Here is a 26,105-nt window from a genome sequence, read left to right on the forward strand (position 1 = left end):
GGTGGTTGTGTATTCTCATATTTGACTGGCACTGAGGCTCCTTGTAGGCAGTGTTGCCAGTTGCACTCGCCCCGCCTCAAGACCCGCTTCTCAAGTCTCAGCATTTTGTGTCACATAGGGCAGCTAGCAAGGAAAATCCTCTGTCTGTTGGAACCACCCTGCAAGCATACACAAATGATCACATGGGCTGGGAGCGGGTGCCATTCATCCTGCTGGAGCCACCCCTAGGGCCAATAAAAGGGTTACATGGGTCAGCTTCCAGAGGAAGTGAAAAGCTTCCTCTCTGGTAATTGAAGGAGCATGCACACTGACTGTGGCAATGCAACAGCCAAATGATTGGCTCCTAGAGCATTGCCACTGACAATAAGGAAGCCCATGGAAACTGCAAGATCAACCAGATATTACGAATAATGACAAGTTGCATATTGTAAAGCTTCTACACCAAGGTCCAGAAAATCACTTTAATGAAAAACACAATAACTTTTTTGAGTTTAATGACACTTTAAATTTACCATCTGTCCCTCTGTGTAGTAAAATGCGTTGTGTATATTTTCCCAAAACAATAAAGCTTCATTCTACTTGGGAAGCCATCACATTGCCCTCATAGATTAGTTTCCCCAATCACAGTGGCCCCACAGATTAGTTGTCCCCATAGATTAGCTGCCCCATCACAGTGCCCAATAGATTAGTTGCCCCATCAGGTTACACATATAGATTACTTGCCCCAATCAGAGTGCCCCCATAGATTAGTTGCCCCTATCACAGGGCCCCACAGATTAGTTGCCCCATGAGACAGTGCCCCCATAGATTAGTTGCCCCCATCACAGGGCTCCACATATTAGTTGCCCCATCAGACAGAGTGTCCCCATAGATTAGTTGCCCCCATCACAGGGCCCCATGGATTAGTTGCCCCCATCACAGGGCCCCATATATTGGTTGCCCCATCAGAGTGCCCCATAGATTAGTTGCCCACATCACAGGACCCCATAGATTAGTTGCCCCCACCACAGGGCCCCATCAGAGTGTCTCTAAAGATTACTTGCCAATCAGAGTGCCTCCACAGATTAGTTGCCCATCAGAGTGCTGCTATAGATTAGTTGAAAGCCGGCTGTGAGGGGAGGTTGGAGGCCAGTAGTCTATTTTACAGGTCTGTGTTGCACCGGCTACATGGGGAGGATGGAGGTCAGTAATCTTTTTTCAGGTGGGTGTTGGACCAACTATGAGGGGAAATAGGAGGCCGGTATTCTTTTATCAGGCAGATGTTGGATCGGCTATGAGGGGAGGTTGGAGGCCGGCAATTTTTTTACGGCGGGTGTTGGATGCCCGAAAAAAATATCCTCCTACATTGGTGTCAATGGATGCAATAGCCTCCTACATTAGTGTCATTGGATGCAATAATAGCCCCCAACATTTGTATCAGTGGATGTAGTAATAACCCCCAATTTTGGTGTCAGTGGATGCTATAATAACCCCCAACATTTGTGTCAGTGAAAGAAAAAAAAGGCCTGGTATCACTGAACGCAATAATGATGTCTTATATTGATGTGGACACAATTTTAACCCCCAACATTGATGTCAGTAAACACAATAATAAAGCTTAGCACTGGTGGCAATTGTCACAATAATACCCCCTGACATTAGAATCAGTGGAACCAATATTAACCCCCAACTTTGGTGTCAGTTGATGCAATAATAACCCCCAACATTGGTGTCAGTTGATGCAATAATAACCCCCAACGATGGTGTCAGTTGATGCAATAATATCCCCCGACATTGGTGTATGTGGGTGCAAGATTAACCCCCAACATTGGTGTCAGTGGAAACTGTAATAACTCTCAGCATTGGTGTCAGTGGATGCAATTTTAACCCCCAACATTGGCGTCGGTTGTCACATTAATAACCCCCGACATTTGTGTCAGTGAAAGAAAAAAAAGCCCCCGACACTGGTATCACTGAACGCAATAATGATGTCTTATATTGATGTGGACACAATATTAACCCCCAACATTGATGTCAGTGAACACAATAATAAAGCTTAGCACTGGCGGCAATTGACACAATAATACCCCCTGACATTAGAATCAGTGGAACCAATATTAACCCCCAACTTTGGTGTCAGTTGATGCAATAATAACCCCCAACATTGGTGTCAGTTGATGCAATAATAACCCCCAACTTTGGTGTCAGTTGATGCAATAATAACCCCCAACATTGGTGTATGTGGGTGCAAGATTAACCCCCAACATTGGTGTCAGTGGAAACTGTAATAACTCTCAGCATTGGTGTCAGTGGATGCAATTTTAACCCCCAACATTGGCGTCGGTTGTCCCATTAATAACCCCCGACATTGGTGTTAGTGGATGCAATATTAACCCCCAACATTGGTCAGAGGACACAATAATAACTTGGATCCGTGCATGGGCCAAGTGACTCTCTTAGGAAATGTTACAAAGACGTCTGCTAACCAGCTGGAGGTACTAATTACAGTGTTGTGGTGTCTGCTTAAAGGTATTATTATTTATTATTTTATTCCAGGTACATAGGTATGTAGCGCCATCAGTTTACGCAGCGCTTTACATACATATATTGTACATTCACATCAGTCCCTAACCCTCAAGGGGTGTACAATCTAAGGTCCCTAACTTACATTCATACATACACATACTAGAGCCAATTTAGACAGGAGCTAATTCACCTACCAGCATGTCTTTGGAGTGTGGGAGGAAACCGGAGTACCCGGAGGAAACCCACACAGGCACAGGGAGAACATGCAAACTCCAGGCAGGTGGTGCTGTGGTTGTCATTCAAACCAACGACCCTAGTACTGCCAGGTGGAAGTGCGAACCATTTAGCCACTGTGCTGCCCATTTGCCACTGTATAGCTGGCTGTGGATCTGGAGTCTGTAAGCGTTGCTTTTGGGTATCCACAGCCTTTATTCCTCTCTCCTTGTGTGCTGAGCAATAAAATCCTTGAAAACGCACTTAAATTGACAGACGCCAAATGTTTCTCAACCCTCCATGGGGATGGAGGTGCTGCAGACACAAGCCATAAGTCCATGGACACAGGCCCTTAGTCAACTGGTAAAATCAGATCTGTCCACCAAGTTATCTTCACTGTTGTAGATGAATTCAAGTAAGCGATGAAGACATGGCAGACACATTCAACCACAGATGCCTGCAAGATAGTGAAGGTTATCAACAAGTGAGCCACAGTGCATGTCCTACATGAATGTATTTAGTGGAAAATGCAGACATCCAGTCTGATCAAGTGGAATACTACAGTATAGGCTAAAGTCCATATATGTAACATACATAATTCCAAACAGCAAAATCCCCAAAAAGTGGACTGTGTAATAAAAAGTCATTGTACAAGCTGGCTCAAGAGTAAATACATGTGATACTCATCATGACAAAGGTCCTCAGGGGGGACCTAAATAAATAAAATGTGAGGATCTCTTCCTTTTCTTTACATCTACTATTGTCATAAGATCCTTTCCTGTCCATGAATGTTATGTATTTCCTATTTGGGAGATCTGGAATACTTTCCACAACGTGATCCTTCGGAATTGGTGCTCTTCTGTATATTTTATGGGGCTTTTCTGGAAGATGAGAAGATAATTATAAATTGGTCAATATTTCTGCAAGGTTTTTCAATATCCTACTAGTGTACATATATTATAATTAGCTATAAATTCCGCATCCCCTTGTATGTTCCTAGCCTCCTTAGAGCTGAACTCTGGGCAAAACTATTTACACACTAGTTTGCAGCACACTTGTACCCCTTAGACCTGGGCTGGCTGTCCACCTCAGAATGTGATCTCCTTGTGTACCCTATTACAGCTGAGGAGGTACAATCAGCAATTTCATCCTTTCCTAATCAGAAAGCCCAATGGGATCCCCATAAAGTTCTATAAAACATATATTGATGTGCTTGCCCCCATCCTAGCTGCCACCTATACTACATGTTTAGAGGCTGGCACCCTTCCACCCTCTATGAAGGAGCCACAGCCTGTCCAAATCTGTAAATCACCCGAAGACCCCTCCCTATGTGCATCATGCAGACCTATTGAACTTCTAAATAGTGACCTCAAAATTCTCACTAAACTTCTGAACTCCAGGCTGATGCACTTACTATCTACCAGAATTGATTCAGACTAAATTGGATTTATCCCACATAAAGCAACGGATACTTACATCTGTAAGCTCTTCATGGAAACGGTGGCGTCCCAAGATATCAAAAAGGCTTTCAATACTGTGGAGCGGCTTTACGTGAGGAAAGTGTTGAGGAGAATGGGTGTCACTTTGCTATTTATTTCCTGGTTGAAACAACTCTATGATGAACCTACTGCAGCTGTATGCCTGGGGGGTCAGATCTCCCCTTCTGTTACACTACACAGAAGTAGCCATGGAGCCAATTGCAGAGGCCCAGCGTGTATTTACGGGCATTTCGGGCCTTCACGTCGGTTGGCAGGAGGAGAAAGTCACTTTATTTGCAGATGATCTTTTATTATTCCTGATAGATGCTGGGCCCTCTCTACAAGAAGCCTTATCAGTCCTCCAAAATTTCTCACAGGTCTCTGGCTTGAGAGTCAACTGGCATACCCAAGTTTTGGCGGAAATCTGAGGTACCGAGGGAGGATGACTGGATTAACAGAGTGAACCAGATAGGTAGAATGGAAAGAGCATACCATATGCAGGAAGATAGGATGAGAGTTTATTTTAGGAGATGGGAAAAGTGGGAAAGAGCAGGACTGAAAGAAAAATATAGGAAAATATGAACTAGGATGTTAGTAAAAAATTAATAAGCCTCAAGAGAGCAGAATGGGCTAGAGTCTGCAGAGGGGGAGGAGGGGGGAGGAGGGGTGGAAAGGGGGGGTAGTGGGATGGGAAAGAAAAGAGTTTTTAGTAAGGGAAAGGTAGAAATGTTATAAATGTCTATGTGTATGAGAATCTTTTCCCCTTTATGGGTTTTTGTATTAACATGAAAAATTTAATAAATATTTAAATTAAAAAAAAAAAAAAAAAAAAAGAGAGTCAACTGGCATAAGTCCCTTCTTTTTCCAATTGATCTAGAAGCTTCTGCCCTGGCACCCCGGTAAATGCAGCTACAATGGGTCCAATCTTTCACTTACCTGGATAAACTCTGATAATGTCAGGAAGAGCACCGGAAAGTGCGGGGAGAAGGTAGAAGGGGAGATGTCATTCCAAATGTAGATTTAGCCCAGTGGCAGAGTGTTGGAATAGGTAGGATCTGTGACAGCAGCTTCCCTGCGCTGCTCTGCTTGAGAAGACCAGCTCTGTATTGTACATTTCTTCACCCTCTACTGCACCCTCCTACCCCCTGTACTGCACCCTCCTACCCCCTGTACTGTACCCTCCTACCCCCTGTAATGTACCCTCCTACCCCCTGTACTGTACCCTCCTGCCCCCCTGTACTGTACCCTCCTGCCCTCGTTACCCCCCCTGTACTTTTCCCTCCTAACCCCCCTCCGTATTTATATTTTTTAAATTTATAATTTAACTCTTGGTAGTAGGTGCTTAAATTGGGGCAGGCTAGTGGTACCACAGTGCATTACTTTGCCCAGGAACCAATGATGCTATTAAGATTTTCCTGCCACTCAAAACACTGGAAGATTAAACATGTGCATAAAAACTGAGATATCCTCACTTAGGTTCTGACAACCCCCCAATGAAGGAACATATCTACACTCCATAGCGATCTACATCTTACAACTTCAAAACTATATCATAAGGGACTCTCCCAGGTTCTTGCTTTTCTTTCTGTCTGGTTTTTGGAGTAATCATTTGCCTTGTTGATAAAGACTGCCCAGGCAAAGTCAGACAGATAAGAACTATGATCTCATCAATGGTTTAATGTGATGTGTGCAGATTGAGAGTCATCAGACGCCTTCCAAACATCAAAATATACATGAACCAAGTTCACCTGATCTGTGACTGCTGCTGTAATAGAAATAAAGATCAGATGTTAACAGTCTTCCTATTATTCTTTTCATAACCCTATGCAGAGGTGATACAATGCTGTCTGAAAGCTGAAACATTTGACAAAATTTCCAACACACAGTTCTCACGATATCAAAGAAAAGCTCCTCTTATGTCATCTTCCCTTCTCACAAACCTAAAGTGTATGCATAGCTAAACTTTTCTTTTAGTTTCGTACAGAGTATGACATTGTTAGAACCCCTGACAGTTTTATTGCTGTCTGTGGCTCTGCTGGGTAGATTTACGTTCTTTATTTGTGGAGAACATTGTCACTAAAATAGGAGGTGATAGGAATTCTAACATTTTACAACTGTCATCAGCAAAGGAGATGAGGGTAAATGTTTTAATATGGACACTGGTTCTGGTGACAACTGTCCAAAGGGGTCATTCTCTCACTATGTAAAGATTTACTCTCACCACCTGTTGCAGCTCCATGACAGAAAGTGAGGTCAAATTTCCCCAACAGGGCAAGGACAGAAAAAAATGGACTTATTTATTTATTTCAGGTACTTATATAGCGCCGTCAGTTTACGCAGCACTTTACATATACATTGTACATTCACATCAGTCCCTAACCCTCAAGGGGTGTACAATCGTTGGTTACAGGGGTTTTAACCCTTGCCTACTATATGAAAAACTAAAAGAAATAGTTTGGGCTGAACACTGTTTTTAATATCATGCTACAGCTCTTTCAAACCACACAAAGTGAGACAGTCTATTACAGCCCTTCTCAACCTTTTTAACATGGAGGGACCCTTGAAATAGTTTTCCAGTCTCTGGGAACCCCTGCTAATAATTATTGTATATACAGCTAATGGAACATTAACATGATGATCACTGATAAGAATGCTCCTTACAACTCAACTGGGAGGTATCACCCTTTACAGATAGGTACAGTTGTGACCAAAATTATTCAACCCCCAATGCTGTAAAGGGGTTTAGGGACTATAGTGTACATTTGGAATTGTATTCAGAATCAAATCCTACAAGGACGTTGTAACTACCCAAATGCAACTAAAATGACATCAATTGTTTATGTAATACAGTAGTAAATGGTTCTTATGTGGTTTCTTCATTGCCACAATTATTCAACCCCTTAAAGACTACCACTCTGAAGAACAGAGGTTCATACAGGTGCTTTCCATCAGGTATTGAAAACACCTGTGGATGTCACCGAGCAGCAATCAAGCATAATAAGCACCAATTAGGCAGCTTTAAAATGACTGTGATACTCAGCTCCTTCTAGACATTTACTGGTGTGGTTACAAACATGGTGAAGGCAAGAGAATGGTCCAGGAAGACAAGAGAAGAGGTGATTTCTCTTCACAGGAAGGGCAATGGCTATAAGAAGATTGCAAAGATGTTAAACATACCAAGAGACACCTTAGGAAGCATCATTCGCAAATTCAAGGCAAAGGGCACTGTTGAAACGCTACCTGGTCGTGGCAGAAAGAAGATGCTGACTTCGACTGCTGTGCGCTACCTGAAGCGTAGAGTGGAGAGAAGTCCCCGTGTGACTGCTGAGGAACTGAGAAAAGATTTGTCAGATGTGGGTACAGAAGTTTCAGCCCAGACAATAAGACGCACACTGCGTAATGAAGGCCTCCGTGCCAGAACTCCCAGGCGTACCCCCTTGCTGTCTCCAAAGAATAAGAAGAGTCGACTGCAGTATGCCAAAAGCCATGTGGACAAACCACAAAAGTTGTGGGATAGTGTTCTGTGGACTGATGAAACAAAATTAGAACTGTTTGGGCCCATGGATCAACGCTATGTTTGGAGGAGGAAGAACAAGGCCTATGATGAAAAGAACACCTTGCCTACTGTGAAGCATGGTGGAGGGTCAATCATGCTTTGGGGCTGTTTTGCTTCTGCAGGTACAGGGAAGCTTCAGCGTGTGCAAGGTACCATGAATTCTCTTCAGTACCAGGAGATATTGGATGGAAACGTGATGCAGTCCGTCACACACCTGAGGCTTGGGAGACGTTGGACCTTTCAACAGGACAATGATCCCAAGCATACCTCCAAGTCCACTAGAGCATGGTTGCAGAGGAAAGGCTGGAACATTTTGGAGTGGCCATCGCAGTCACCAGACTTAAATCCGATTGAGAACCTCTGGTGGGACTTAAAGAAAGCAGTTGCAGTGCGCAAGCCTAAGAATGTGACTGAACTGGAGGCCTTTGCCCATGAAGAATGGGCGAAGATACCCGTAGATCGCTGCAAGACACTTGTGTCAAGCTATGCTTCACGTTTAAAAGCTGTTATAACTGTAAAAGGATGCTGTACTAAGTACTAAGATTGAATGTCACTTGGGGGTTGAATAAAACTGATAATGCTGTGAGCACAGAAAAGACATTTGTGGTTATTTCATTATAACTGTTATGTTATATTTGTCTGACCTACAAGTGCCTCTTTAATGTAAATGTAAGCAAGATGACTGAATGATCAAAAGCAATGTCAAACTGGCCAAAACACTCAATTTCAGTGGGGGTTGAATAATTTTGGTCACAACTGTAGAAGGTCATTAGTTTCAGTAGTTACTTATCTGAGAGGCAGAAATTGCTGATTGCTCAAGGAACCCATCAAGCTCTGGAGGAACCCCAGGGTTCTGTGGAACCCTGGTTGATAAAGAATAGTATTACAGTATTTTTCAACCTTTTTTCGTTCAAGGCACCCTATAAATTGATGCACCCCATTCTAAAATGTGAAAAACTGAACTAATAGGTTTACATAACACAACAACATCCACACATTTAGGAAACCCAACGGTTAAAGGAAACATCTTCCAAAGCAAATACACCTTTGCACACTGGTACTGACTAGTATTCCAATGTTTCTCTTCTCAGTTTTTCTCCCTCACTCAGCTAATGTGACCCCAGAAGTGATGGAGAGGGGCAAACAAGGATGCCGTGCAGGCGCCTGATGTCCTCTTTATCAATGTTGAAGAACAGTCCAGGATCTGTTTCTGTAAATAGGAAGGAAGTTGTCCCTTGCATTACATTCAGAAAAAAAACACTGAACCAGGGGCGGACTGACCATTTGGAAACTCGGGCACTGCCCGAGGGCCCGGGGTCAGTAGGGGGCCCCATGAGATGCCCCTGGTACCTTTTTCATAAATTTTTTTGAGTTTGGGCAAGGACACAGGGGCCCCATGATCCCCTATTGCCCAGGGGCCCCATGAGTTGTCAGTCCGCCCCTGCACTGAACACTCCTAAATGCTGCTAATCGCTGCTCTTTTTGTCTTAGCGATGGCCGCTGGTGTCCTTAACAACCAATTAATAGCTGGTTGTCAAGAAGCGTGCCAGCAAACGGGCCGCTGTGTCCTTAACAATGGATGACTCATCAGCTGACAGCTAAACTGGACAGGGACTTTGTTTGACAGCGGCCAGTATGTCATGAAGACCCCGGCATCTCAGCTCCAAGCTCAGCTCCTCCCCATTCAGACTGTGAGTGGATCCAGTGTGTCACAGCTTCTCCACCGCTTCCACCCGCCCTGCATGCCCAGTCCTGGGGGCCCCATGTGTCACCCCTCTGGCGGGTGCCACCCAGGTGTGATCTGCACCCCCTGCACCCCTATAGTGATGTCACTGCTCTTAACCTCCCTGCGGTATGATTATTTCAGATTTTTGGTGCTGAAAGCGGTACCATTATTTTGCATGGAAATATGTAGTTTTTTATTGTAGGCTGTAATATTTAGGAATAACTCACTGAAATCTGTCCGAACAAGAGTCTAGTAAACATTCCGGATATGATAAAATTTGAAACACGAAATCATAAATTATAATTTAATAAATAATCATAAAAAATAATAATATAATAATAATACATTTAATTCAAAAATATAATCAAACCAAAAACACTGAAATTTAAAATATAGCGCCAAGTTCGCACATTGCTGAGGTTAGTCACAAAATCGTTTTCAGTGTCTGATGACGAATTTCCCCCACGAATCATTATCACTCAATTCTGCAAGTGGTTCTGATTTACTATCTCTGTTCTCTAGCCGGTCTAAAACCGCTTTTGGCCTAAAGGGACGCTTTTTGGACGCCATGGACTTTTCTCAGTTTCCAGGCAGAAAGAACAGACAAAATGCAGGCAGGGCACAGGACAAAGCACTCGGGACAAAATGTATGTGAAATGGATTGAAACAGAAATGTTTTACTATGTAAAATTTGTTTGGAAAAAAATGAAATTTTTTAACATTTTCAAATTTCCCGCTGCTGGCGGCGCCCGTACGTCCCGACGTCGCAGGGACCGGAACACAGAAGCCGGATGCCGGCATCGGCCGGAGGGGACGCTGCAGGGGACACATCGCGGGAGCGCAGGACAAGGTAAGCTCTGCAGGGACTCCCTGAGCAACGCCGCATGGTAAGCCCGAGTGTAGCTCGGGGTTACCGCTTTTGGTACTGACATTTTACCCCGAGCTACACTCGGGAATACCGCTAGGGAGGTTAATCACCATTGACTATTTTTGATCCTTTTTCTTCTAGCATTAGTAAATAGATAGGAAAGTATATCAAATGTACTTGTTTTATACTTGTTTTTTTTTACATTTCTTCAGTCACTTCCTGATTTCCATGCCTAGACAAATGATGCCATACATCCCAGGAGTCTTCAGGAGGGGAGGGGTGGTTTTCTTAGGTAAGCAAACCCTCCTGCCTGACTGCCTGAGCTAAAGGCAGTTGATTTCAGGGAGTACAGTGCCTTGAAAAAGTATTCATACCTCTTGAAATATTCCACATTGTCATGTTACTGGGATTTTATGTGATAGACCAACACAAAATGGTACATAATTGTGAAGTGGAAGGAAAATAATAAATGGTTTTCAAAATTTTTTACAAATATGTGAAAAGTGTGGTGTGCATTTGTATTCAGCCCGCCGGAGTCAATACTTTGTAGATCCACCTTTCACTGCAATTACAGCTGCAAGTCTTTTTGGGGATGTCTCTACCAGCTTTGCACATCTAGAGAGGGACATTTTTCCCCATTCTTCTTTGCAGAATAACTCAAGCTCTGTAAGATTGGATGGAGAGCGTCTGCGAACAGCAATTGTCAAGTCTTGCCACAGATTCTCAATTGGATTTAGGTCTGGACTTTGACTGGGCCATTCTAACACATGAATATACTTTGATCTAAACCATTCCATTGTAGCTCTGGCTGGATGTTTAGGGTCGTTGTCCTGCTGGAAGGTGAACCTCCTCCCCAGTTTCAAGTCTTTTGCAGACTCTAACCCTGTCCCTGCTGAAGAAAAGCATCCCCACAACATGATGCTCCCACCACCATGTTTCACGGTGGGGATGGTGTGTTCATGGTGATGTGCAGTGTTATTTTCCACCACACATACCATTTTGCTTTTAGGCCAAAAAGTTCAATTTTGGTCTCATCTGACCAGAGCACTTTCTTCCACATGTTTGCTATGTCCCCCACATGGCTTCTCGCAAACTGAAAATGGGACTTCTTATGGCTTTCTTTCAACAATAACTTTCTTCTTTCCACTCTTTCATGAAGGCCAGATTTGTGGAGTGCACGAATAATAGTTGTCCTGTGGACAGATTCTCCCACCTGAGCTGTGGATCTCTGCAGCTCCTCCAGAGTTACCATGGGACTCTGGGCTGCTTCTTTGATTAATGCTCTCCTTGCCCAGCCTGTCAGTTTAGGTGGATGGACATGTCTTGGTAGGTTTGCAGTTGTGCCATACTGTTTCTATTTTCAGATGATGGATTGAACAGTGCTCTGTGAGATGTTCAAAGCTTGGGATTTTTTTTTTTTATAACCTAACCCTGCTTTAAACTTCTCCACAACTTTATCCCTGACCTGTCTGGTGTGTTCCTTGTCCTTCATGATGCTGTTTATTCATTAATATTCTATAACAAACCTCTGAGGGATTCACAGAACAGCTGTATTTATACTGAGATTAAATTACACACTAGTGGACTGTATTTAATAATTAGGTGACTTCTGAAGGTAACTGGTTCCACTGGATTTTAGTTAGGGGTATGAATACTTTTTCAAGGCATTGTAAATGCTACATGAATAATCTGCCCTTACTCAAGATGGCCACAACCAAAAATGCTACAGGTTTTTCAAAGTGATTTCTCATCAAAATAAAGCATGGAGACATGGATGGATGGGTGAATTTGCTTTGAATTTGAAAAATTAATTAAATATCATTTTTGGGTTAAGGTGCTCAGCTGTAGTTCTGCTTTAAGGATGGTGCTGGTCTAAAGAATTGATATGTAAAGGAGGATCACGGAGTGGCAGGATGGTTAGATCACAGGCAGGGGCGGACTGACCATTTAGGCACTCGGGGACTGCCCGAGGGCCCGGGGTCAGTAGGGGGCCCCATGAGATACCCTTGGTACCTTTCATAGGCTTTTTTGGGTGTGGTTTGAGTGTGGGCAAGAACACAGGGGCCCCATGATTTCCTATTGTCCGGGGGCCCCATGAGTTGTCAGTCCGCCCCTGATCACAGGTCAAAGTACTTAGACATTGAGATCCTGCTACACCTTGTATGTGAATTGAAGTTTTTTTTCTGGGCTGGCATGTCCTTCTCACTAGTCCACGTTACTTTACCGTGGATCAGTATTCAGGGTTTATTGCAGGCTTCTGAGCAGTCAAAGCAGAACTTCACACTCTAAATCAACATGGACTATTTTTATTCATTTTGCGGCTAGCAATAGCAAATAGATGGGGAAGTATATCATATTTACTTGTTTTAAACTTTTTTTTGTCACATATCTTCAGTTACTTCCTGGTTTCTGGCCTAGGCAAGTGATGTCACATATCCCAGGAGTCTTCAGGAAAAGAGGAGGGGTTTTCTCAGCTAAGCACATCCTCCTGCCTGTATACCTGAGCTAAGGGCAGATTGATTCCAGGAAGTAAATGCTACATGAATCACTTAACCTTACTCAAGATGACTACGACCAAAAATGCTAGGAGGTATTTTTCTTAGTGATTTCTCAGCAGAATAAAGCATGGAGACATGGATGGATGGGGGAGTTTGAATTGAATATCATAAATAAATGAATAGCGTTTTTGCTTTGTGGTGCTCATATACAGTGTAGTTCGGCTTTAAACACTACTCATAATTCCTGCTCACATCACTTCTGCTGTGCCAGCTTGTTTATCTGTCTTTTGCACATGGATGAAGTCACTAGTGCTGCATTATAACATGAAGGGATCTGGATAGAAGAGTAATTCAATAAAAAAAATAAAATTGCATATTTTATAAGCAGAGACCAATTCTCTATTCCCACTGAGCTTGGTGGGATTAACCAAAGGCAACATCAGAAAAAACCCCAGCAGGACCTCTTTTATCTTGTGTTTATGGTGGGGGCAGAGAATGCATTTTTCCACCAACATCAAGATTTATGTATACATATTGCCTGTAATCTCAATCAATCACTTACGAAAAACCGTAATGACAAAAATTAATATCTCAAAAAACCTGCGCAGTGGATGGAAAACAATCTAGAGGCTGCTGATAGCAATAATCAGTAAAAAGTGTGTGCCATTTGGACAATGAATGTGCTGCGCTGCCACTCTTGTGCTGTGGGAATCTGATAGTGATATATAGGGTTGTTGGCTCGAATCCCAGCCATGGCACCACCTGCCTGGAGTTTGCATGTTCTCCCTGTGCCTGCGTGGGTTTCCTCCGGGTACTCCGGTTTCCTCCCACACTCCAAAGACATGCTGGAAGGTTAATTGGATCCTGTCTAAATTGGCCCTAGTATGTGTATGTATGAATGTAAGTTAGGGACCTTAGATTGTACACGCCTTCAGGGTTAGGGACTGATGTGAATGTATAATATATGTGTAAAGAGCTGCGTAAATTGATGGCGCTATATAAGTACCTGAAATAAATAATAAATAAATAACAAATAGTGTCAAATAATATGAGGTGCTACAATGCACCTCCCTCTACAATGTGTAAACAAAAGTGCTACATTCTCAAAATGCATGTGTTAGTGATTTATGTCTGTCTACTAATTAGTTGTGTTAGTAAAAACTTTGTGATATAGTGCTGTAATGCACCCCCCTAGTGCATGAAGTAAAAAAAAACTTTGATATAAGATGCTTAGTAAGATCTATACATACATGTACCCCTATAAACCATATGATATGACAGGGACTACAGCACAAAGTCAGAAAACACCCTGATATATGATAATTAGTAATATCTATACATACATGTACCACTATGAACCATATAATGGGACAGGGACTACAGTACACCTCCCCACAGGGACGGACTGACAACTCATGGGGCACCCGGGCAATAGGGGATCATGGGGCCCCTGTGTCCTTGCCCAAACTCAAAAAAGCCTATGAAAAAGGTACCAGGGGCATCTCATAGGGCCCCCTACTGACCCCGGGCCCTCGGGCAGTGCCCAAGTTTCCAAATGGTCAGTCCACCCCTGCCTCCCCCTATGAAAAAATATACCATGTGAACAGTGCCGTGTATGAAAACCAAAGTAGGAGCTATATGCAAAACTAATATTAACAAACTAAGTACAAATAAATAAATGAAGTGATCCTGGTGAAAAACAACACTATGCAAATTCACAGTCCTGGTGCTACAAACGCCATCCACATCTCTATTAACCACGTGATATGGTGATATTAGTGATACTATAAAAAGTGAATACTTGTGAGCTATTATGAATGAGGTATTCAGTAAGCTATTAGTAATTATCTACTTGTATGGTGTGCTAGGTTCGCTGCCACTTACACAAACCCACTTAATTGTGTTCCTATTGTTCAATTATATAAATTAATTTATAGTGCCGCGCTCCTATTTGCAAAATCCTTAGTTATAAATGATCTCACACTTATAAATACACTAAAAGGTGCTTAAGTTGATACATAAATAATATTATATCAAATTAATTACTGTGACTTGTAAATAAATAAAAATAAATTAGAATATATTATAAATTAATCAAAATCATAATCTGTGATATTAGTGAACTTGACCACAGACAATCTGTAATGAGCACCTTACTCGTGCTCCCTCTCCAGAGACCCACTCACCACAAAATATTGACCACCTAGCACAGTAGCTAAATGGCTAGCATTTCAACCTGGCAGCATTAGGGTTGTTGGTTCAAATCCCAACCACAGCACCACCTGCCTGGAGTTTGCATGTTCTCCCTGTGCCTGTGTGGGTCTTCTCCAGTTTCCTCCCACACTCGAAAGACATGCTGGTCGGTTAATTGGGTCCTGTCTAAACCAGCCCCAGTATGTATGAATGTGAGTTTGGGAGCTTAGATTGTACATCCCTTGAGGGTTAGGGATGGATGTGAATTTACAATATGTATATGTAAAGTGCTGTAAAAATTGTCAGCACTAGATAAGTACCTGATATAAATAAATACCTAAGGCAAGGTAGGTAAAAAAAATGCTTTTGGGTGCTTCAGCAAGCCCTTAGGCTGGGTCAATCTCCTGTACCCTTCTCCGACCGCTGATCCCTAATCCCAGGGTTCTCTCATATAGGAACAACACTTCTAACGGCCACAGTACTCCTCTATCGCGGTAAAACAATCAAAAGGAGACTTCCATAGCGTTATACCGTATTTATTAAATAAAACCACTTTAAAATTGTGCTTACATATATACCATGTATATGGCACTTTAAGAACAATATGTCCTAGGATGCTGTACTCTTCCTCATGTAGACCGATAGTGATGCTACTAACCCCTCCCTACACGTTTCGTCATATGACATCATCAGGAGCAGACCACACAGATTGTGTTATATTATATATATATTATAATATTTGACACTATTTGTTATTTAATTATATATCACTATCAGATTCTCATAGAAAAAGAGTGGCAGCGCAGCACATTCATTGTCCAACAAAATTTCATAAGCTGCCTTTGCGGAACTCCTAACTGTCCTGTGACTAAAATACTTTGGAGGTTATTTACTAAAACTGGAGAGTGCAAAATCTGGTGCAGCTCTGCAAAGAAACCAATCAGCTTCTGGGTTTTTTGCCAACTCTTAATTGAACAAGCTGAAGTTAGAAGCCAGTGGCGTCACTAGAGTTGGTGTCACCTAGAGCGGTAAAACATGGTGTCACAGCTCCCTTGGCACGGGGGGGGGGGGGGGGTGTTGACACAATATTTTACCTGCAGGGTGCTGGGCAGGCTAAGTGAAGGCAGTGCTGCTCCTCTAGGACAGGTCCTGAGTTGCCTAGTACACATAAAGATAGAGAAGTGGGCACAACTTTCATCCCCATTGATGGTGATAAAGGCACATCAGTAGTGTAGAAGAGTCTCCAGAATGCTGGGGGAGCCATGCAGAGTTCAGCAGGCAAGCGGTCAGGGTGTGTGCAGAGATCGGCAGGCAAGCAGCTGGAGAGTGTACCTGGAACTGTCAGGTGGCAGCATGGAGCGGCTCAGTGGTTTCCGGAAGCTTTCGGCAAACTTTGGTAGTAGCTAGTAATGACGTCACCAGGGGCGGACTGACCATTTGGAAACTCGGGCACTGTCAGTAAGAGGTCCCATGAGATGCCCCTGGTACCTTTTTCATAGGCTTTTTTGAGTTTGGGCAAGGACACAGGGGCCCCATGATCCCCTATTGCCCGTGGGCCCCATGAGTTGTCAGTCCGCCCCTGGATGTCACTATGTTAGAGGCATGGCTCACCATGACACACACTGACAGCTTAGCATTTTGCACTCGCTCCCAGCCACGCTGAAGAGGAGAAGCCAGGAGTGCCAGCGGAGGATGCCAAAAGAGAAGGTTTGGGGCTGCCCTGTGCAAAACTATAGCACAAAGCACATCAGGATGATATGATTACTTTAAACTGATTGTAAAGAGAATTTTTTTGCTTCAAAAAAATAACAAACATGTCTATACCTACTGGCCCCAAACCTTCTTCTTAGGTCCCCAACTGGCACTCCTGGCTCCTTCTCTCTGTCCATTGCCTCCATGGGAAGCCACTTCTCATTGTGGGCACTTGTGCATGCTCGCTCCTGAGCCCCGCTTGCTACAATCATTGACACAGACATTGGGACTTGCCCCCCCCCCCACTCCCTCATCACCGGCTTTGATTGACAGCAGTGGGAGCCAACAGCTCCTGGTGCTCCAGCAAAGCCAGTGAGACCCGGAAGTGAGGGGAGAGAAGAGTTGCAGATGGGCACAGTGCTGGATCGAATGAGGGCTCAGGTAAGAAAAAGGGGGGGGGGGGGTAAGGGGACAAAACTAAGGCACTGTAAGTTTAAAATCACATTCATTTTTACTGTGCTCAACCCATTTGGGCTCCCAAAACCAGTAGAGCAGAATGCACATTTGTAAACCACACTGCTTTACAATTGTGTGTTTTTGTATTTTTAATAAGAAAAGCTGCGGTGCGACCCTACAGCTGCTTTATGACCAGGGGGGCCCTAAGTATCCATGAGAAACTATGGGACCCTGAACATTGTATTTGTGTCTGGACAGCTGCTGTTGATAATGAGTAGATATTTCAGGGTGACGGCTTACATTTTGAATGATGACCCAGAGAAATTTACCTCTATCGCTGTAATGACACTGTTGCCCATAAGATTTCACCCTTCTGCTCTTCTGACTAATCTGAATTCACATCAGCATGACTCGTCTTGCTGCTAAAGTAAGTTAAGGGAACTGTTGGAACACAACAGCAGTCTGTGTAATTTCCCCTGACATAATCATGAGGGGCCCATTTACGAAAGGCTGCGTGCTTCTCGGACCTCCTCTGCTCCCCGTAGATCTGGACTTTCTGTGCATGTTTTCTCTTACAGCCATATGGTGGTGAAACTCATAAATTCACAGGTTAAAGTGACAGTGGCGGCCGACAGCAGCGATCTCTCAGTTCCTTGTCACTCTAGAGCTGTGGTTTCCTCTGAGTTTCAAAGGACCTTCACGTGACTTACTTGAAATGAGCTAGAGGCCCATTCCAAGAAGAAGTAGAGGCAGTTGCTCTGATAACGGACGGGGGCTCACAAAGAGCTGCTCACTTCTCTTCACCTGCTTGTCAGGCCCACCGAGGGTCATGGAAGATTGACCTTCACCTTCCTCTTTATGTTTGGTCCTGGTGCTTCCGGTTACCAAAGCAGCCTTCATCCCAAACCTTCTATGATAGCACCAACATCCTGTTGAATGGACTTAACCTTGGCCCCTGTGGTGTTGGTGGGCTTCCTGGCTTGCAAGCGATGTTGTACCCTTGGGCTCTAGCTGGCTGAAGACCTTGTTTTTTTTAAATCTTGGTGCTTTTCCTGAATCTCAGTAACCTCAGAGTCTGCGTCCCATCAACCGACTGCAGGTACCACCTCTGTCTCCTCCCACCCCCTGATTGGTCCCTACAGTCATCTAATGTATGCACTATTAACTCCCAGCTGCTTACTCTAGACAGAATGTCACAGAGATCACCACCGACCATCAGCTCCTACTCCAGGAGTGCACCCAACACATCCGGGTCAGAGGCTGACGCTCTATCACAGGTACGATGTTTGATTATAGTTCGAGCGGGCTGTTGTAGGGCATTTCTTGGTACTGATTTTTATTCATCCAGTTATAGAATCTTGTCACATAATTATTATGTAGTTTTTGTTATTTGTTATTGATGGATATTCCTATTATTATGTTATTTGTTTATCATATATTTTTTTTGGAAGCAGTTTTATTATTATTATTATTATAATACAGGATTTATTATATCATTAGATTATCATCTGATAATTCCAAGTGTCCAAAATAAATATGGAGCAGGTTCTATTACCATAGTATGATTAAACAGTTTACCTTCTCCTATAAAATCCCAACATTATCTTTTGGTTACCAACAATGTAAAAAAATGATTATGGGCTGATGGAGTCAGTGTTTTCTAGGTCAGGCAACATTTGCCATGATTATGGACACCAGCAGATACCCCATGGTGGAACCTTTTTTATTCAAGCCAGTGTTGCTTATCTTTGGCTGGTCACTATTGTTTCAATGACAAAGCTGATTATTCTTCCTTCTCCCATTTTAATAGCTGTAAATATTCATGTTAGGGAAATGCTTATATCTTTGGCCAGTGTGTGTCCCCTTTTGTTCCTGTTGCCTTTGATTTTTTTTTAGAATTTTTGAAAAACCTTTGGAATCTTAATCACACAATTTTCATTTTTGAATTGCCTGTTTGCTCTCCTTCAACACAATAATGACTGAAATTCAAAAGAAATATATTACTCTGTTGTCAAAATATGTGACTGTTTTGTGTAAACAGAAACATTAAGGGCTCATTCACACCATGAGGTATGTCCGCGCTTTTTTTGGGCATTGCCACGCATGCCCATGTGCTCCCAAATAGCACATTGTAGGGCAGCAAAATGGATTTCAATGGGCTGACTCATGTTAAATTCACAAAAAAGGTGCAGACATGACTTTTCAAATCGCACCACACCAAAACGCACTGTACCGTGGTAGTATGCGTTTTGGCAGGCATAAACATGTGCGTTTTTGCAGTGGACTGTCCTTTAGTGTACTTACTTCCAGTGCGTTGCTATGGACTTTGCATTGGTCTTGATGATATAAAAGGACCTTAGATTGCTGGAGCATGGGAGAGAAGCTGCAGGGACCGCTCTGGCAGCACAAAGGAGCCTGTGGGAGGGGATGATGTACGCTCCTTGAGGGCAGGGACTGATGTGAATGTGCAATATATATGTAAAGTGCTGCATAAATTGTCGGCACTATATGAATATCTGTATAAATAGTAAGTAAAATGCTGTACCTAAATATCCCCTAGATATAAACAAGCAGTTAACCTTTACAATGCTGGTGCAGCTCCACTGCAAGGGAGGAATTCTACTTTTCCCAGAGTTCAGCTTTAAACCGCAGGTCACTCCAGGTCTCATCATATACACATTTTTCCTTTTGTGTGATGCTGCGACAGTTTTAGGCTGATGTCAGATTTTTTTCATGGCGATTACCTCCATTATAGAGATTACATCTCCATGGAATGATGCTCAAATCGCTGAAGGAGAGCGACTTGTAGTCAAGCACAACCTAATGCAGGAGCACCATCAGCAGTGACTCTAGCTAGTAAATCACTAGCTGCATCACTGGCATTAGAGGTTTGTAGCAGCAAGTCATTTCTGCTACAAAATCGCCCTTCTGAAATCAGCCTTAAGCAGCATCAAAGCAAAACTATACACTACAAAGTGGGTGCACGGGTGGCATCTGGGAAGTTGCAGCACAGCAGCAGTAATGCTATAAGCAATGTTCAGGCTATGGCTGGCTTACTTCTGAACCTACAGATTGAATGTACACTAGGGCCCTCTTCAGACCAGAACGCGGTGCGGGAAAACCCAGGTTCTGTGCACATTTCCCGCACCGCATTCAATATGAGCTGTGGTTGTGATCTGCAGAAGCATCAATGTTAACAGCATCCAAAACACAAGTCATAAATCTACTTTTTGGTGATATGCATGTAAATAGCAAAGGAACACGCACCATCATTCTTAGTGTGAGCCAGCCCTGAAAATACACTGAATCCAATACCCTTCTGTGTCCAGCACAGTGGGGCTGACTTACTAAAGGAGTAAGGCCCCTTTCACACTGACGGTATGATTGGGTCCACCTGTCAGTTTTTCTGGCGGACACAATGGGACCATCCATAGCACTCTATGGAGCAACAACCGATCCGATCCTGTATGCTAAAAACAGGCGGATGGGGATCAGTTCCCCATCTGCCCGGTGGATTGGATCGGATGACAGTTGGATGGAAATGGACAAGCGGTCCCATTCTATCCAATCGCCCCATAGAGAGCAGTGGGCTGTGTCTGCTCTCCATAGCCCAGTGGACATGGACCTGTCATCCGCCTGCTCAGCAGGGATCAGTGGAGAGATCACCCACTGAGCAGGTGATGATGGAGTCCACCCCGTCTGAAAGGGGCCTAACTGCTCACTTTGGAAACGGTATATTTACATATATATTTATATATAAATTTATATAATATATATCATTTTCCTTGCACATTATTGAGTATTCTAAGTGAACACAGCTTCAGCCCATTTCCTTTGAAAAGTGAACATTCTCTTAGCTAAGTGGAAAGTCTCTATTCCTGAACTAAACCAACCAGTATGAGAAAACGGTGAACTGTTACACTGTACAAAGCACAGAGAAAATGCCTAAAAACTCCCAATAACTAAGTATAAAATAAATATTTACAAAAAGAAAAAGCAAACATGAAACAAATAAAATAATAATAACAACCAAACCAGAATAATTGAGTAAAAAAGTAATTCAGCGAATTACCGGCTATGGCCATTAGGTGGCATGACATACATATACCCGAACCCTAATTCTTGTCTAATGTAATTTGTAGGCTATACAAGTGCAAGTGTACATTGACATGCATTTGATGTATTGAAAATATTGTGTGTGCGTGTTTGTATCCGGGTCAGAATGGTTCTGTGAAATAAAAATAGAAAAATTATTTATATTGAATTCACACTTCACAGAAATGTGCACACATTAAAGTGGAGTTAAACTCTCTCAATCAACATTAACTGCTAGCATTAGTAAATAAATAGGACAGTATATTATATTTATGTGATTTACAGAAGTACAGGAAAAGCTCGTTCGGCTGTACTTCTCCTGTGGATCACAGAAGTGCAGTTCGTTCTGCGCTCATGTGACTTGTTTTTGCTGTCGGCTGACGTCACAGAGCCAGTCCAGGCTGGAGAAAGATCCCGACAATATGGTCAGGATCCACCGAGGAGCCTGGACCGGCACTTGACTCAACCTCTCAGTGATTTACTGAGAGCCTGAGCCAGCTGCTCCCAACCCCTCCACAGCCAAACACTCACCTCCCACTGGAGGGGGGTGGGTCAGGGCAGAGCAGCCAGTGGTGACTGACACTGCTGCATCCTACTAGGTAAGTATGATTTCTAAAAAAAAAAAAATTCTTTTTTTTTTTACATTTCTTCAGTTGCTTGCTGGTTTCTGGCCTAGGCCAAAATGAAGCCATACATCCCAGGTGTCTTCATGGACATTTTTTTTTATCGGGAGGAGGGGGCTTTTCACCTAAATACACCCTCCTGCCTGCATACCTGAGCTAAGGGCAGATGGATTCCAGGAAGTAAATTCTACATGAATCATCTGCCCTTACTCAAGATGGCCAAGAAATGCTTGGGGGTGTTTTACAAAATAAAGCATGGAGATGTGGATGGATGGGGGAGTTTGCTCTGAATGTTAAACATGAAATAAATAGTGTTTTTGGTTTGTGGTTCCATTCCATGAGATGGGCACACAGTTTACAGGGGTGTCACATAAACAAGGCGCACTGCTTTTCCCAAATGAAGAATGAGAGCAAAAGGGATAATTGGTTATGGTAATGATTCCACCAACTCCTTGCTTTTTCTTGCTTTTTTTTTTATTTGGGAGGAGTTCTACTTTAAAAGTATATGAGACACATAAACAGTGTATACAACCACATCCTGAACCAATCCGAGGGCAGAAACAATACAAGTTGTCCATCCAATCTGCACCTTATTTGAACCTTTTTGTCTGGGTATAGACCAGCCTTCTCACACGGAGTGCCGTTTGGGTTTATCAGGGGTGCCAGCAAACCACGGCACCCTTGCCACATATATAACACATATATGAGAGATTGGCTATTTCCATGGTGCCACATAAATGCAGCATGTGTTTGTGTTTGAAGCATGCTCCATTGTGCACCCCCAGCACAGAGACCGAGGTGTCAATGACAGCACCAGGTCTCGAAGTAGTGATCAGTAGCCAGTAAAACCAGCTCCTGATCACATGATCACTGTGATAGCCAATCACAGTGATCACCAGTGTTAGGACCCTGGTACTGTTTCTCCTCTGTTAGGAGGAAAAGATACATTGTATTATGATTATTACTATTATACAAGATTTATATAGCGCCAACACTTTGCTGAGCGCTTTACAAAATGTATCCTTTTCTCCTCACTAGAGAAGATGTCTGTGTACATTTTTAAAAAATTGTTAACGATTTGCCGCCAGCTCACAGTAGATTAACTGCAAGCAGGCAGCAGTTGCAGACTTGAGAACGTAAATATACATTACCAGCCTTCTTCCGGGTGCGTCCTGCTAACCTGTGCTAAGACTGGACACAGCATGAGTTTGTCAGCAGGTTTTGGCCAATGATTTTGGCTGAAACCTGCTGATTGACTGTGTCCAATCACAGCACAGAGTTCTATGTTTACAAACCCACAGAACACTGTGTACACAGAACAGAAGTCTGGCTGTTTCCTCTCCATGAAAAGTAGGGAGAAAAAACAGCCAGATCTGTAAATAAAAGCATTTGCCTGCTGGGCATTTACCTGGTGGGCCAGGGTCGCCTGGATAGGAGCGGCGGGGGCGGCATCAGGGGCGGACTGACCATTTGGAAACTCGGGCACTACCCGAGGGCCCGGGGTCAGTAGGGGGCCCCATGAGATGCCCCTGGTACCTTTTTCATAGGCTTTTTTGAGTTTGGGCAAGGACACACAGGCCCCATGATCCCCTATTGCCCGGGGGCTCCATGAGTTGTCAGTCTGCCCCTGGGCGGCATATAGAGGAACCAATCCGCCCATTTCCCTCCTGCTACGACTGAATGCCCACTTCTCCTCCCCTCCTCCTGCAGGCATGCAGCGGCTGCAGGAGAGAAATGGACGAATCTGTTCCTCTATATGCCGCCCCACTGTCCCTCCTATCCATCTTATTTCTGCTGTCCCCGGGCCCCTGTCCTCTCTGTGGGTCCCTGTGTCCTCTCTCCGCGATCCCCCTCCTCCCCTGCAGCTGCTGCGGGGGGATCTGCCAGGATGAGAGCGGAGAAGGGGCCTGTAAATATGTAATTTACCAGCCACTTCCTTCCATTCATAACTGAGGCATAGTAAATTTTGTTTACTATATTTCAGCTTATGAATAAACGGGAAGCTCTGTACAGAGATATTCCTGTCCATTCATTCTGTGCTGCTAAGGCTGCAGAAAAGGAGATTGAGGACTGTGTCCTCAATCTCCTTTCTCTGCCCCAAAGCCCCCCCCCCAAACAGAGATCCTAAAAAAAATTGTAAAAAAAATAAATAATACAGTTGTAAAAAACAATAAAATACAATGGTAAAAATAATAAAGAAATTTAACTAAAAAAAAATACAAAAATTACTGACACCAGGGTCGCATGATCCCCTATTGCCCGGGGGCCCCATGAGTTGTCAGTCCGCCCCTGGTGATAACGAAAGATCCATATAGGGGAATCAGGACTTTCTCCTCCTGCTGGGGATCCCTCTAGTGATAACTAAAGATCCATATAGGGTAATCAGGACCTCCTTCCTCTTGCTGGAGATCCCTCTAAAGATCTATATAGGGTAATCAATACTTTCTCCTCCAGCTGAGGATCCAACTAGTGATAACTAAAGTTCTATATAGGGTAATCAGGACTTTCTCCCCCTGCTGGGGATCCATCTAGTGATAACTAAAGATCTATATAGGGGAATCAGGACTTTCTCCTCCTGCTCGGGATCCCTCTAGTGATAACTAAAGATCCATATAGGGTAATCAGGACCTCCTTCCTCTTGCTGGAGATCCCTCTAAAGATCTATATAGGGTAATCAATACTTTCTCCTCCTGCTGGGGATCCATCTAGTGATAACTAAAGTTCTATATAGGGTAATCAGGACTTTCTCCTCCTGCTGGGGATCCCTCTAGTGTTGCACCCCAGAATTCTATTTGCTTTCCCTCACACCCTGGCCACATGGTTTGCTCAGTTTGCAGAAATTCTGCAAACAATCTGAGTCGCATGCATATTACTGTCAAATGAGATCCCACAACCACACAGTAAAAAGCGAGCAGCTATTTTTAAACCAAGAAAAAATACTTGAAAGAAAGTGAGAGTAAATATTAAGGAACACCTTAACAGAGGCAGCAAACAAAGAAGTATATAACATGCATTGTTCTGTGTGTTAGGCGTGTTGTGGTATGGTAACTGCCAGTACTGCCAGTACTTCTACATACCAATAACAGACAGGAAGTATGGGAACAGGGTGGGGAAGGGGGCCCTGGATGGCCGTGTGTGGAGCCCTCAATGTGTAGAGGCTTGTTTCTATTATCTGGCTGTTCTTTTTTTGTTCCAACTATTCTCCTTCCAAAATATTACTAAATGACTTCTAGATTAACTGAGTTTCACTCACAATTGACTGTGAAATGTCTTAGATTGTAAGCTCTTTTGGATCAGAAGTGAAGCATTGGGAGGATTTATCAGCAGTAGATATAAAAGAAAGAAAGAAAAAAGTGAGATTGTGTGAATTTCAGTTGAAAGTACACGTGTGATCAACTTTTACAGTCTACAGTAGGTGTAACATTTCCAGGTATTTATAATCTCTCACAAAGATCCCCATAACAATGCCTTATCTGCTTTTCCCTCCAGCAGGATGAGCCTGTCAGCCTAGGGATTATACAATCATGTAAATTCTGGTGCCTGTGCAGTTGTAGGCTGTGTTCACAAATGTCTGATACAGATCAGCCCCTGTTGTAGCCTCCCACCTTGTGATTTGCTACAAAAGTTGCAATGTTGCAGTCTGGACATTAGGGAAGGGGAGACTGAGGTGATTCCTTCTTCAGATTCATGATATCATCTCAGCCTAGGCAAAGTCACTTGACAGCTTTGAAATGATACAGTGCATCCAGAAAGTATTCACAGCGCTAAACCTTTGCCACATTTTGTTGTTACAGCCTTATTCCAGAATGGATTAAATTCATTTTTTCCCTCAACATTCTACAAACAATATCCCATGACAACATGAAAGAAGTTTGTTTTGAAATCTTTGCAATTTATTAAAAATAAAAAACCAAAAAAACCTCACATGTACATAAGTATTCCCAGCCTTTGCTCAATACATTGTTGAAGCACCTTTAGCACCAATTACAGCCGCAAGTCGTTTTGAGTATGATGCTACAAGCTTGGCACACCTATTTTTGGGCAATTTCTCCCATTCTTCTTTGCAGTACCTCTCAAGCTCCATCACGTTGGATGGGGAGCATCAGTGCACAGCCATTTTCAGATCTCTCCAGAGATGTTCAATCGGGTTCAAGTCTGGGCTCTGGCTCCAGGACTCCAGGACATTCACAGAGTTGGCCCCT

The 26,105-nt window shown here is 43.3% G+C and overlaps 1 protein-coding gene across 2 annotated transcripts in view; it reads left to right on the plus strand.

The window, feature by feature from the left end:
• Positions 1–17,935: 17,935 nt before the first annotated feature.
• Positions 17,936–26,105, plus strand: part of BATF3 (basic leucine zipper ATF-like transcription factor 3) — a 40,457-nt gene continuing 32,287 nt past the window's right edge. Inside the window, exons 1-2 of one of the 2 annotated variants that reach the window (XM_089677849.1) lie at positions 17,936–18,284; positions 18,371–18,462. In XM_089677849.1, the coding sequence (XP_089533975.1) occupies positions 18,376–18,462 (87 nt within the window). In that variant the 5' untranslated portion in view covers positions 17,936–18,284; positions 18,371–18,375. Of the gene's footprint in view, positions 18,463–26,105 lie in introns of both variants that reach the window. The other variant, XM_089677850.1, reaches the window with a different exon arrangement.

The sequence above is a fragment of the Staurois parvus genome, unplaced genomic scaffold (genome assembly GCF_062004578.1).
Source record: "Staurois parvus isolate SC_StPar_1 unplaced genomic scaffold, SC_StPar_1.0 ptg000192l, whole genome shotgun sequence".
Taxonomy (NCBI): domain Eukaryota; kingdom Metazoa; phylum Chordata; class Amphibia; order Anura; family Ranidae; genus Staurois; species Staurois parvus.